We start from the raw sequence: 15645 nt of genomic DNA on the forward strand, positions 1-15645 counted from the left end.
ATTTTTTAAAATGTTGCATAGAGTCCAGGTAGTTTTCCTCTCGCCTTGCCTTTCTGCAGCTGGTAAGCAGCATTTTATGTATATGACTGCACTTGTCATTCTGCACAGAAGGGACATAAGAAATGGAGGAATGTAGACTCTTCCATGACCCAAAAAGAAAGAGCCGGAAAAGTGTGGTTCTAGGAAAAGAACATGTAGAAGGGTACACAGTTAATTTCCTGGATGAAGGTAGTAGATGACAAAGGTTCTTGTAGAAACGTAGAAATAATTTTTAGACTGGAAGATGTATTTGGTTGTTCATAGGAGGATATAGAAGATGCAGCACTCATCTTTATTACAACAAAATCCTGATTTTACTCTTTATTCTAGTTGTTTTTTAAAGAAAAAAAATAGCTTCATGTATGGGATTACACCAGGAGCCTGTTAGTAATTTGTAAAATAAATTCTTGAAATGCCTAGACACTTTAATAGGCCAAAACTATTAAAAATATTTCTGATTAAGACTATGAAATATGAAAAAAAGTCTGGAAAAAAGTTGCACAAAATATATAGCAAGCTACCTTATTCTGACCCAGAGTATGGCTTCATCTAGCTAGCCCAGTGTTGTCTATACTGGCTAAAATCCTTTTAGATATGCCTGCCAGTGTAACTCACAATGTGATTGGCATTGAATAGCAGTAGCCTACACTAACTTCATGACCTGCAGAAATTCACTTGTGATATTTACATCAAGTGACTTACACCAGTGGAAAAACAGAAAAAGACTTTTGTAGCAGTTTTCTAGAACCTCAGGCAGGACTTTTTCTTGCCTTATTAGAGATACAGAGGATGGATCATGGGACCTTCCAAAGTGGCAGTTTGTGGTGGTAATTTTCATTTCATTCAGTTGTGCTTTCTTTTGAGTAAATATACATTGAATTGGACCACACTTATTTACTGCACCACATGATGAATCTTAATTTCTTTATCAGTATTGTGAAAGAGTGTCATGAGACGGTCAGCATTTATTGCTATGGTGGCTGACTAGACACTCATTTTTCTGTTGCAGAAAAAGTGGAATGCCAAAAAGAAGACAAGTATGATATTGTTGTATTATTATTTGCTGATATTAAGTATATAGAGCAGCAGAAATGTTTAGTTAAATGTTTTGCCCAATTATGGATTATCTGTGGTGTGTGTGTGTGTGTGTGTTTAGTCGTTTAGTCGTGTCCGACTCTTCGTGACCCCATGGACCAGAGCACGCCAGGCCCTCCTGTCTTCTACTGCCTCCCGGAGTTGTGTCAGGTTCTGTGGTAGAAGAGTTATTTATTATTAGTGTAAATAATTTTAAAAATAAAAATCAAGGTTTTAAATTTTTATGCAGCCCTCAAACCACACCTGTATAACTCTGTAGTGTTAATTTTACTTCAGAAGCTTTGTACAAAAGGGCATAAGAACAAACTGCTTGTTAAAGTGGACTCCCTAAAATCACCCTTTGTCATCATATTTTCATATATTTTTTTCCCTGAGAACATTTTTTGTGATCATTAAAACACATGCAGATGCAAAGAGTTTTTAACTGTGTCTTCCTGTTACTGTCTGAATACAGCACTGAATGTCTTGATCAAAAAGTCCTTACTGGGAAAGTTAGATGTATACTCGTAACAGTTGACTGAAAATAATGAGATTTCTGTAACAACTGGTACAGAAACGTCATTAGGTAATAACTTGGAAGGTAGTAACTTGGAAGAATGCCCACAGTTCATTTAGCAATTTATAGGCAAAATGAGGCAGGCTCTGAATGGACTAAATTTTTAAAATCTGATCATTCATTGACAGACATTAGAGATACTGTAGGATGTTTGTAATTCACTGCAGACTATCTTTGTTGCTTAGCTCTGTTTAGGTTTCCATTCAGAATATTTTTGATCTTGCACAGGGTGTCAGAGAGCAGAGTTAGTTCCAATTGATCAACCTGTTTTCTCCATTCAACAAGATCACTTTGGGGGAAACATGAAACATTTTAGAAAGCAGGAGATTTGGACACATGAATGATTCAGTAAGTTCTGTTTTTCCTTTCAGGTTTTGCAGACTTCATGGAGTCTTTACTCCCATTTCTGGCAAATAAAATTAAACCACAGCTACCTGTTAAAAAGGGTCCGATTCCTATGGAACAGAATGCAAATACTGTCATATGCAAAATGTGCTACAGTCTTATTTGTGAGAACACTCAATAGGAAAACTAGGCTGTATTTCATATCTTTCAGGTTGACAAAAAAAACCCTCACACAACTTTTCATAGGAAGTTTAAATTAGAAAGCCATTCACTTCCTTATTCCATAGGTTATTTAGCTTAATTCCAGAATACTGTTTCAGCCGCTTAAATCAGGGGGCTGACTTCTAGTAATTAAAGCAGTATCATATGCCAGGCAAGAGCAGAAAGAAGAACTATTCTGCTTGGCTGCACTTAACACTATTTGTATTTCTCCCTTTGGTAGTAAATTTGCTAGTGCAATATTGTATTAGCATGTCAAACCAACTCACTCTGGTAGCTCTTTGGATACTGTACACTCCAGCTGTTCTAGTTTACAGGGTTGCTGTTCAAGGCCTTAGCTTTAAAAAATCATGTAGATTTTAGCTACATGATAGTTATTGTACAATATGTTACTGTACAAGTTGCTACACGAGATGTTATTGTACAACAAAAGAACATTCTACACGGCAATTCGAAAAATTGTGAAAGTCCAAAAAATTATATCTTTGAAACTGTACAATGGATCCTCACCTAATTTGGCACATATGTAGTATATAGTACACCCTTGCTCTATGCCAAACTTCAGGAGGTTTGGGCAAAAGGTTTTCAAGTTACGGTTTTTAAAATAAAACTGTTTTACTCCCTGTGGTGCCCTACACTCCCCCCTCCCATTCAGAAATATAATAATGATTGTGTGCCATCGAGTCAGTTCTGACATATGGTAATGCTTTTCAGGATTTTCAAGGTAGAAAGTTCTCATTCTACTGAGAGCCTCCTCCTGGGACTGTGTAGCTTGCCCATGGTGACACAGGCTGGCTGTTCCCGAAACACCCCAAATTTAAAATAACTCATATAAATTGAAAAGACTGATGCTGCTTATATTGAAAGAGAATGGTTGGTCCCACCTGCTCTAAGGGAAAAAAATCGGAAACAGTCCAGCTGCAGGGGCTGAAATATTGATCATCAAATAGACTTTTAAAAAGGGAGCACAAGTAGAACAGGCTTACCAGCAAGAGTGTTGCAAAGTGGATATAATGTTGCAGCCTTGTGGGCCGGAAGGGAGATGTTTGGAGATCAATGAAAGATCACAGAAACAGTTAAAAAAATAGTTTTACTTTGAAGAGTAAAAAAAAACAGTCTTGCTTTAAAGAAAGTATTGAAATTTGGGACAGTTTGCCATGTTTCTACATGGAATTAGCATGCAACTATGTAAAGCATAATCAAAGTATTTCTGCATTAGAAAAGCACAGAGCAGTTGTGCTTGACCCAACCCTGAGTGCTTTCAGTAAAACATTTTCTCAGGATTTCTGGAACCAGGATCCTAACACAAGTTTTCAAAAGGGGAATCAACTCCAGGCCAGAGTCAGTCTTAACTTTTGAACCTGTGAATCAGGAGTTAGGACCCAACTGAATTTTCAAGTTTTTCCATGCCAAACGTACATTCTGTGTCTGGTTATAAAATATTTTTAGAGGATATTTAAAAAGAATAGTGAACAAATACTCTGAAGCTCACACATTTAACAGCATGGCCTCTCCCAATTTGAAGAGACACTTGTTCAGCAGGCCGAGTCAAAGAGGCAGTCCCGAAACCAGCAAAATCAGGGAGCTGGACGGGACAGATTGTACTTGTCTTCAGTGTGGAAGGGATTCTCACTCTTGAATTGGCCTTCTCAACCACACTAGATGCTGCTTCAAGATTTCTATTCAGAGCACATTGCCATAGTCTCTCAAGACTGAAGGAAGCCTACTCGTTTAAACTGTACAATTACTGCGTTTTGCTTTGTGTGTCGGGATGGCCTTACTCACTGATAGCAGAGCTTTGGTACCTATATCCTGTCATAGTCTCAAGGATTCCACCCATCCTGTCACTGTACAGTTGTTTGGTAATTAAGAAAAGAAAGAGCAAAAAATGATATATACCATCAAGTCACTCCTGTTGTGTGGTGACTGTATGATTTAGTGACATATAAAATATTCTGTCATTAACAGTTCTGCTCAGATCTTGCAAACAAACAGTGTTTCATGTTAGGGTATCCTTTCTTAGTACTGCCCCCTTCCTTCTGAACAATATTATCATTTCTCAGAAATTCTTGAAAATTAATAGCTATGGCTTCTCGTATTCAGTTAATCTGACTCATGTCTTTCTCCCTTCCAACTGCCCTTTCCCAGCAACACTGTCTTTTCTGGACAGTTTCGTATTTTGATTATATGTACATGGTAGGATAGTTTATTCATTCTTGCTCTAGTGAGAGTTCAGGCTTGACTTGTTTGAGTAACCACTTACCTGTCTTTCTGGTTGTCTGTGGCAACCTTCCCTGGATCAGCTGGGGAAGGCGGGGCACCCCCTGCCCGTGCGCATGCACAAAGAGCACACTCTCTCATGCACGAATGGCGGCACAGCGCTTGTGCAGGCATGCCACTTGTGCACATGTGTGAATGGCAGCACAGCGCTTATGTGGGTGCTCATACGCATGCGCAAACAGTGGGGGTGAGTGCATGCGGGAAGGGGCGGGAGGTCTGTCTCTGTGGCCCGGTCCGGCTCAGGCCACAGATCGGTACTGGGTCACTGACCGGGGGTTGGGGACCTCTGGTCTGTGGTATCTCCAAAGGTATCCTCCAGTACCACACTTCAAATGAGCTGATTTTTCCTCTCTGTCCTTCTCTGTCTTCTTTTTTCCTTTTTTTTTTTAACATTGTATGGATTATTTTAACTTTGGTCTCAAGTTACAATATTTACTGATTTTAACTCCCTTTTAAAAAATTCTAAAGGTGAAGGAACATGCACACAAAATGTTCATAGAGCTTTTGGTACAATAAATACCCTTCTCACCTTTCAAAAAGCAGCCATGCCAATTGCTTTGTTGTATGGATGAGAAGTTCTTCACTGATGAAAATAGCTTCTGGGATTTTCCCTTGCTTCCCCTGTCCCCGCTAGCAGCGTGGGCACTATACTGTGCAGCAATACCAAGTCATTTCCTGGCATTTTGAATCATGTATGCAGAAGCACAGTATCCTACATTCATTACCAGGGAGGTATATTTTTGAAGAATTGAATGTTTAAAAAGAATAATAAGCAGCCATGCTAGGGCGTTAGTCTTGTCTGTCAATCCAGAGTTGCAGATACTATTCAGATCTGCTTGGAGCTGACTGCCCTTTTCTTGGGTTTATGTGAGATGGATCATGATTTATATATGTTCTTCTTTAAGAAGTTTAATTATTTTAATTGAATACAGACTTTTCCATAGCTTAAGATGTGTTTTTGATATGGAATATCATGTTAGCATTTGTATGAACTGCTGGATAGCTCAGTGGTTTAAGTATTTTTCTGCAGAGCGAGATATTGAGTGTTCAATTCCCCACTGTGCCTCTTTGACAAGGACTGGGCTTGATGATCCATCAGGTCTCTTCTAGCTCTGCAGTTCTAAGATGATGATGATGATGATGATGATGATGATGATGATGATGATGATGATGATTATGATTATGATTATGATTATGATGATAGTGGTGGTGATGATTCAGGCTGTGATATCTATACATACTAAGATAAACCTTTCTTATGATCACATAATGTTCATTTGGTTTATTGTTACAACCCTCTACATTTCTTTTTGCTGGGTTTCATAAAAATATGCTCAGTGTTTCTCTTGTGAGATAGCTCTCCTTACAATGCAGGATTGTATGAGCTGATCCTAAGCATTTGGAAGGATCTTCTACCTCAGTATATACTTTTGGATTAAGTGGTGCTGAAGATATTGAAGTAAATTATCCTGTGGATCACAGCAGGCTGCATCTTACTTTTAGGCAGGTGTGGCCCCCTCTTGATTCCTTCCCCATCTTCATTCCCGAACCTCAGCTACCATCACAGAGGAGCCCGCAGGGGAGGGAGGGAGGGAGGCAAGCTTTCTAGCAGTAGAAACCTTATGCTGGCTTAGGTGCCCCCTTGGTCTGGACCAAGGGAGCTCATTTCATGTTTTTACACAGTTTTTAGGTTGAACCTTCAGTCTTGTACTTGACAGGGTTCGCATGCTGAGTAGCAGTTAATTGGACACTTTACATGAAATTTGCTGTTCCTCTGGAGGTTGGGGACACACACAACTAACAGATGTTCAGGAAGAGTTGGTCTCATATATATTGCTTTATAATGTTTTCTGTAGTGTTTATAATGCTTTGAACACTGTGTATAAAACAAAACTTGATATTAGGCTTAAAAGTTTTCAGCTTGTTAATATTATTTCAGTTTGCATTGTTGATATTATTATTTAAAAGTGTTGTGTATTTCTGCATTTAGTGCCACATTTTGAAGCTTTCTTAAAGAATTTAGGGTGCAATAAGCCGGGAATTTATAGCAAATTGGGTCATGTTTAAAATGTTCTTTCGTGCAATTTATTTTATCTTGCATTTGGTGATCCTTCCATTCACTCAAGATGTTTCTTCTTCTCCTGTAAGACAGCTCTAGACAGCACTACAGATCACTCCAATTTGTCCCCCTTTTGATTACTGAAGATCCCACCCTTCCCTGTCTTTTGTTGTGGGTGTCATTCTGCAGGCTGCAGCAACTTCCCCCTTTTTTGTTTAATTTTCTAAGTGAAATAGAGCTAAAACAATGCATCAGCTTAGTATGGATACCTTCTTACAACATTTAAGCTGTGCGGCTGTGCAGTGTAGTATTCATGCCGCACACCATAGTTAATGTTGCACTCATTTGGTTCCAGTCGCAGCCAGAATGTTATGTGTGGGGGGTGGGGTTTCCCTTCAGTGCTGGTGGAAAATGAGAGGGAACGTTGCTCCCAAATATTTGAAATTCTACATCAGGAAAATTTTATTTTAAATTGTGAGAAGGAAAACAAAAGGAGGAGGATTTCTTTGCCTTTCTTTTCTACTGTCACAGCGTACTGCATACATTGCAAGGTTGTCATTGAAGAGAACACTGCCCTCAGCTCTCCCTGGGACCAAATTAAGGAACCACATGGAGTACAGAATGAGATGTTCAGGGCCACCCCCAATTGCACTAAATGAACGGCAGCCCTAGGGCTGTGCCAGAAAGAAGCGGAACAGACTGCAAAAGGAGCAGGATTTGTCACTCTTACTTAAAACATGTGCAGTCACCAGGAAAAAGGGGAACCACATTGCACATAAGGAAGCCAAAAATAACAAGCTATATGCTCATCCGAACATCCCCCAAAATTAGTATCAATCAAGGGCAGCTGACTAATAAACCCTCTGTTAGCCCTACCTAGAGTTAGCAGTGACTAAGAAGTCCCTGTCGTGTCACTGAATCTTTAGTGGGCAAGACAAATTTTAGTTCAGTTATGTTACATTATAATTTGCCTTTCAAAATATGTGTGCTTCCTTTCTTTATAACACATTTTTTATATTACTACAGTTTTTGGAGTAGGGGGAAAATAAGTTAAAACGAGAATATTTGACAAGAGCGTATAAAAATTTAAACTAGGACACTAGGGAAAGAAGCTGTCAACACTGACTTGTTTTACATCTAAGTGGAAGACATACTCATATTCTTGGTTTTGATTGACTTCTTTGTCCTTCTCTGTAGTCAGAATTCAATATCCCGTGTAAATTATTTGACCCTTGTATTATTGCCTTTCTGCTCAGATGTTCTTTTCTATACATAGGCTGCTTCAAGAAATGCCCTGTTTCCCCGAAAATAAGACCTAACCTGAAAATAAGCCGTAGTATGATTTTTCAGGATGCTCGTAATATAAGCCCTACCCCAAAAATAAGCCCCAGTTCAGTGAAACCCCTCCCTACCCCATTGTGCAGCAACTAGAAGGAGATGACATAAATGTATTTGAATAAATGTAGATTGTTGTACATGAAAAAAAAATAAAACACCCCTTGAAAATAAGCCCTAATGCATTTTTTGGAGCAGAAATTAATATAAGACCCTGTCTTATTTTCAGAGAAACACGGTATATTAAAATATGGAGAGATTGATAGGGGTAGTTGTTACAACAAAAGCAGCAGTCTTGTGACACCTTGAAGACTGATATGTTTTAATCTTAGAGTTTTTAATTATAAAAGAAGTACTGGATGGCTATTTAATTTGTTTATTGTGATAATATGTAAGAAATCTTTGTTTTTCTTGAGCTGTAAAAAAAAAGAGAGAGAGAATGACTCAGGAATTGAAGTAAAGGGTGGTTGAAACAGTATTATTAAAGACTCCTGATTTGCATTGCTATAGCCCAGTGCCTAATAATTTCATTTTTGCACAAGAAGCGTGAATTTATAGCAGAGATGCAATTCTTGAGATCTTTGAATGAAACAGTCTTTTAAAGACTCAGACTGGCTTTCAGTTTCATGGCTGTGGTTGCCTTGGAAAGACCAGTAGGGAGTACAGTATACAGTATTGAATTAGTTTTGGTCACTCTAGGAAGTGGGATCCAGAAAACAATGCTTGAGGACTGTAAGTTTTTTGTTGACTAGAGAACCTCTTATCTTACGAGATGCTGCAGAATTCTGCCTGGTTCTCAGTGGTGTTTCTAATATCTACATGAAGCCACAAAACAAAGTCATTAAGATATGTGGATTTTAAAGTCATCAATACGCAGATAATAATCCCCCTCCCTCTTTCTCTCTGTCTCACCATTCCTCCCTCTTATTTATATCTGATAAGGGGTGGTACAGGTTGAATCACTGTTTTGTCATCTGCAAAGAACAGGTTTCCCTTTGGAAACTATTCTAACATTTCAAATGTGGGCACAAATTCTGCTTTCAGACTTTTCACTGGGGCTAAGTGGCGAGATCATTTTGTACTTACTGTGTTGAATATGCACTTAACACAAGTTTGTTTCAAGGCTTGATTTGAGGTGCTGGTTTTAACCTTGGAAATTATAATCCATCCTTCTCCAACCTTGAAAAGTTTCAAATGCAAGCCAGTCAAGTGCAGCTAGTCTATCAGGAATCTTAAGAGACTGAAGCATCCAGAGGACCCGTGAAACTAAACTTAACCTTTCTCTTCCACCTTTCCAGTGAAGCTTTATGAACCTCTCCCCCACCAAGGTGGGTTTTAAATTCTTTGTTACTGACATTTTTATGAGATGCTGCAGATTCTCTCCCCTCTAGTTCTGCTTATGAAAATGGCCAGATCCTCACTGTAATAGATGGCTTGTTGGAGAATTAGGCAGCTATGCACCCATGCTTGTGAGAGCTGGACTATGTACTCTGGTACCAAGGAGGTCATTTTTGCAATTTCATACAGTATTTTTAAAAACAGCAGGCACATATAAAGAGTAAATATGTTGGACTAAAACCAGGGACATCTAAAGTCGACCCTCCACTCAGCCATAGCATTCACATAGTGACCGTAGGCCAGTCACTATCTAACAGTTTAACATACCTCTCAGAGTTAATGCAGCAATAAAATAGAAAAGAGAGAGCTACCTGTGAGCTCCTTGGATGAAAGGCAACATATAAATTTAAGGATGAATTAATGATCTGAATTAGGCCTGTATGGGAGTCATTTGAATTTACCAGGTATCCATTTGGCACTTTGGAGCATAACCTGATTCAATCTATTATAATCCATGATTGCTCTGGTCCAATTCAAGGTCTCAGACCAGTATTTGGATTTCTGAACATTTAAACGGCTAAAGGATTTTATACACTGCCTTGAAATAAGGAAAGATGGTACAGTGATGCCTCGACTTACGAATGCCCCTACCTATGAACATTTTGACTTACGAATAGCTCTGCTCAGAAAATTTTGCTTCAACTTGTGAGCGGAAAAAGGTGGGAAATTCAAACTGTTGGTAGCGAAGAGGCTGCTTCTTTGTAGCTCTTTCGCCCCAACAGTTAAAGCAGGGGGTCAGGGAGCTTTTTTACTCCTGCAGTGCAGGAGGAGGAAGCAGAGGCTCTGGATCACCGCTGGGCACGAGAAGCCGGTGCACTCCCTGCCCATCCCTGGCACAGGTCTACTCATGAGTAAGGGCTGCGGGTCTACTCATAAGTAAAGGCCGCCAAAGGCACTGGGCTGGGGCACGCGGGTCAGAGGGGCTCTGTGGACAGGGCATGTGGTGGTGGTGCAGGAGGAGGAAGGAGGAAGGAGAAGCAGGGTGGCTCCAGTTTACCACTGGGTGTGGGAAGCCAGTGCGCTCCCTGCCCATCCCTCATGCAGATCTACTCATGAGTAAGGCCCACTGAAGGAGTTATGTTTCTGTTCTGTGGTTTTGTGTGTGTGTGTTTTGGTGGTGGTGTTTTTTTCAGCCCCAGCGCATTCCGATGGGGCTTGCTCTGTTTTTTGTTAATTGTTTTTTCAGCCCCAGTGCATTCCGATGGGGCTTCCTGTGTCTGAGTGCTATTCCATCCAGCAACAATGCTTGGCTACAACTGTCATCACTGACTGGCAGCTGCAATCAAAGGTTTCAGGCAGAGGTTTATCCAGCTCTCCCTAACGATGCCAAGGGTAGAATCAAGAATATTGCACATGCAAAGTACATGCCCAACAACTGAACAACAACTCCGACATCTTATAAATCTGTGTGCATAGGTGTTGTTTCTTGTCTTTTATTTTAACTACAGTGGTGCCCCACTTGATGATGAAATCCCTTTACGATGAGTTTTTTTGCGATCGCTATAGCGATCGTAAAACAATGGTTCCTATGGTGTGTGTTTTTCGCTTTACGTTGATTAGGTGCCTGCTTCACAAACCGTTTGTTCGAAAAGCGATGTTTTTTCCGGCTCTGCAAAATGGCTTCCCTTTGCAAAAAGGCTTCCCTCCCTTCGCAAAATGGCTGTTTTCCGGACAGAAGCTTCGGAAGATAGCGATTTTAAATAGCTGATTGGCGGTTCTCTATGGGCGATCTTTGCTGGACAATGAGGTATTTCCCCATTGGAATGCATTAACCGGGTTTTCAATGCATTCCAATGGGTTTTTTCCCACTTGACAATGATTTTGCTTAACAGCATTTTCCTGGAACGGATTATTGTTGTCAAGCGGGGCACCACTGTATATGGCCAAAATGCTTCCATTACCGTTTTAACCATAAATACTCAGTCAAAAATAGCCTTTCCTTTGGTTCAGGGTGGCTCCATCTACTTTATTAGTTTATCCCAGTGGCCCCCAACCTTTTTGTCACTGCAGACCGGTTGGGGGAGGATGAGGTGGGGAGACACATGTGGGCACTCATGTGCATGTGCAAAAGGGTGGGGTGCAGGCACATAGGCAAAGGGACGGGGGCTTGCACACATGCGTGAAGGGACTGTGCGGGGGGAGTGCGTGGGGAGGGAGAGCTGTCTCCATGGCCCAGTCCAGCCTAGGCCACAGACCGGCACTGGGCCGTGGACTGGGAGTCGGGGACCCCTGGTTTATCCTACATGATGTATTTCATATTTCTTCAGTTCTACATTTGTTTGACAATAAACGTCCTGTTCCAAATTTAATTTATTATAACTTTGCAAAAATATCAGGTTTGCTTACAAAATAATAAATCTTTCTCAGAACAAAAATGACAGTCCTATGAACTTAAATAATAATGGTTTCTACGTGGTTTCATGTGGGCATGTAAACTTGTTCACTGATTCTGATCATCATCATTGCTGTACCAGGATTTATTACTATGATCTAATCAGAGGGCTTATTGATACTTTGATATAACACTTGTGAATTGATTTATTATTGTGAACTCCCCTGCATGTGTGTGCTGTAGTTAACTGCAAAGATTCTATCTATTCCCTCTTCAAAGTAATTTGTAACTGAATAAGCAGAATATGTTTTAGTTCAAGTAAAATAGGATAGCTTAATAAAGTGTTGTATGTTTTTTGATTTTTAAAATCTAAGGTTCCAGTGAATTGCAGAAATATAAACTAATAGCTTGAAAACATCAGTATTCTTACTTACACTAAAGATTGCTTAAGCCACTAAAGCTGTTATAAAGTTACCAAAGAAAGTTAAATAGGGCTGTAAATCTTGTTTTTATTTTTGCACCACTGAATTGTATTAGATTCCATGCAGCAAATTGTATTTGTAAAAAGTATCTTCTTTGAATTGTTGGTAACGGAACCCTCAGTGGCTATTGAACATGATAATGTTTAGTTTCCCAAAATGATTCAATTAAAATTATTATTATTACAGATACAATTAATGAAATCAGGATGCATTGATTATATATTGAACTGGATCTCAGTTGATTTGGTTTTCTCCTTTGTATCTCTTTAGTGTTGAGGGTGAAGCTCCTGGAAGTGAAACTGGTACATCATTGGACAGTCCGTCTACCTATCACCAAGGGACAATAACTCACAGTTCAGCTCTAAGTCCAGACCATTACGATCATTCTCCATACGGGCTGTATTCCATCTCTCCTGGGCAGCAAAGACCCCGGAGACCGAAGCTTCAGCACTCAACATCCATACTGAGAAAACAAGCAGAAGAAGAAGCGATAAAAAGATCGAGATCCCTTTCAGAAAGCTATGAACTCTCATCTGACTTGCAAGATAAGCAGGTATTTGAATGATGCATTTATAGGAATCAGGTTAGAGCTCATGTGTTAAACTCAAGGCCCACGGGCCAAATCCAGCCCGCTGGGCCATTTCATGTGGCCCTCACAGTGTTGCCTGCTACTGTGCAGTATACAGTACAATACGCAGGCACTTACTTGGTCACCCATAATGCTCCACAAGGATGCTGAGAATGCGCCCAGTGGGACTTTTAATCCCAGCATTCCAAGCAGCGAAGAGTCAGAAAGTGATAATTGAATGAGGAGGATTATATTTAATATGATAAAGAGTAGACACATTTATATAGTCTTACAGATACAACCAGCCTTTGTATTTTGTAAATTGAATTTTACACATTTGGGCACATGCATGAAGGGGTGGGGGAACACTCACATGCATGCACAAAGCAGCTGTGGGGAGGATAGTGCATTGGGGGGGCTGAGGCCATTGACTGGCACTGGGTTGCGGACCAGGGGTTGACGACCTCTGCTTTAAAGCATAGTAGAAAATATATGCAACATTTGATAGAAACCATTAAATATAATTATACGTTTAGGATTAAATGACCTTGAATCGTTTTTAAATGCTTGAATTGTTTGAGCTTAAAAGTAAGCTTCACAGACATATTTTTGAAGCCAGTAAAAGTTAGCTACTGCATGATGTTCTAAAATGGAATTTGTTGAATGCAAACCTCATTTTTACTTATAATTTTCTTATCTCAATTGTATTACTGTTTTATTTGTATTTAAAAACTGCATTGATGGAAATAATTAGCACTGTATCAGGTAACATAACCAAGAATTTTTATGATTTAAATGTGCACTAAATTCTTGATAGAAAAAATAGAATATTGGCTAGTTTGGGTTGTAATAAATGTTGTTAAATCTCACTGTGAAATAGGAAAGTTCTGTCCCAGGAAAACCTGAGAACCCCCTTCCTCTCGCTCTTCCGTCATCAGGCAACGACCTTCCTTTTCAGTCAGGCTTTTAAGCCACAAGTGTGTCATTAATACATTGTTTATTAACTTTAAATGTTTCTTAACATGTTTTTAAATTATTTCTAATTTTGGTTCTAATCTCGATATACATAGATTTCTTAAAAATATTGTTCTTATATGATGTTTTAAAACTGCTTATTGTTTTACAGTTTTAGTTGTTGGGAGCTGCTTTGGATCTCCTGTGGGGAGAAAGGCGGCATATTAATTCAATCAATCAATCAATCAATCAATCAATCAATCAATCAATCAATAAGTGCAGTTGGATAAGTAATTTCCATTGTAATATGTACCAGAATTCAGTGATGTATTTCCACTGGATTCTACTACTTAACTGTGATCCCCTCCCCCTATGCAGCCTCCAGTGCACCCTAAAAACCTGTTGTGAAGGGTTGAGAAACCCTCTAAAGTAGTTTTTTTGTGTCATAGAGGGCTTTATCAGCATGGAAAGAAAAAGAAAGGCCCAGTTCTGCTGATATTAGATATACTGCTGTATCTAGGCCATGGTCATTATATACTGAATATATTTTCAATGCAGAAATCTTTCTGGATCTTAGATTCCTATATTTTTCTGTGTTAATTTGCAACTCTAATCACAGTATCATACCAAAGTGGCATGTAGTTAAGCCCTAGAGTGTTATAAAGCATGTCTATCTTCTTTCTAGGTTGAAATGCTAGAACGGAAATATGGAGGCCGTCTCATAACTAGACATGCTGCTCGTACCATACAGACTGCCTTCCGCCAGTATCAGATGAACAAGAACTTTGAGCGGCTTAGGAGTTCTATGTCTGAAAATCGTATGTCAAGACGCATTGTGCTGTCCAATATGAGAATGCAGTTTTCGTTTGAAGGACCTGAAAAAGTCCACAGTTCCTACTTTGAAGGAAAACAAGTTTCTGTTACAAATGATGGCTCAAAAATAGGAGCCCTTGTCCAATCTGAATGTAGTGACCTGGGTGAGTCGGCTGCTATGAAATCTCCAGCAGCATCCACTGACTTTGCTGATGCCATAACAGAGCTTGAGGATGCTTTCTCAAGACAAGTAAAGTCTCTTGCAGAGTCAATAGATGATGCGTTAAATTGTCGTAGCCTGCATTCTGACGAGGTGCAAATAGCTGATCAAGTCCGAGGTCGTGAATTAGAGAGGGACAGTTGTGGTCAAACTAAACCAACAAGCCATAATGTGGATCACAGGAAGCTGGATGAAATGACTGCCTCGTATAGTGATGTTACCTTATATATTGATGAGGAAGAACTCTCCCCACCACTTCCCCTTTCCCAGTCTGTAGATAGGCCATCAAGCACAGAATCTGACCTAAGGCTTCGGTCAGTGAACCCATCTCAAGAATATTGGTCTATGGCACACAAAGATCATAAGATGGATACTGACACCAGTTGCAGGAGTACCCCTTCGTTAGAATCCCAGGAGCAGCGGATGAGGATGGATCATCTGCCTTTGTTAACCATAGAACCACCAAGTGACAGTTCAGTGGATTTAAGTGATCGTTCGGAGAGAGGATCCTTAAAGAGGCAGAATGCGTATGACCGAGGAGTTACTAGTCAACAAGGAAGCCCAAAACACATCTCACATGGCATCCCAACCAAGATAATATCCCGAGAAGACCCGGAGACTAGGCATAGACCAAGGCCCATCGATAGCCACTTAGCCATTAATGGCACAGCAAACAGGCAAAGCAAATCTGAATCCGACTACTCTGATGGTGATAACGACAGCATCAATAGCACTTCCAACTCCAATGACACAATAAACTGCAGCTCAGAATCTTCTTCTCGAGACAGCCTAAGGGAACAAACCTTGAGCAAGCAAACATACCACAAAGAGACTCGCAATAGCTGGGATTCTCCTGCCTTCAGTAATGATGTCATCAGGAAACGTCACTACAGGATTGGACTGAACCTTTTTAATAAGTGAGTGCAGTGCTTTTTCTAACATTCTTTTTT

General features: G+C 39.8%; 1 protein-coding gene across 34 annotated transcripts in view; it reads left to right on the forward strand.

Moving 5' to 3' along the window:
- Positions 1-15645, forward strand: part of IQSEC1 (IQ motif and Sec7 domain ArfGEF 1) — a 465124-nt gene that overhangs the window by 378991 nt on the left and 70488 nt on the right. For all 34 annotated transcript variants that reach the window (XM_072989683.2, XM_078385370.1, XM_072989694.2 and 31 more), the window contains 2 exons: positions 12411-12693; positions 14348-15612. In XM_072989683.2, coding sequence (XP_072845784.2) covers positions 12411-12693; positions 14348-15612 — 1548 coding nt within the window. The remainder of the gene's footprint in view (positions 1-12410; positions 12694-14347; positions 15613-15645) is intronic.

Source organism: Pogona vitticeps, chromosome 2, assembly GCF_051106095.1.
Source record: "Pogona vitticeps strain Pit_001003342236 chromosome 2, PviZW2.1, whole genome shotgun sequence".
In the NCBI taxonomy this organism is placed as follows: Eukaryota; Metazoa; Chordata; class Lepidosauria; order Squamata; family Agamidae; genus Pogona; species Pogona vitticeps.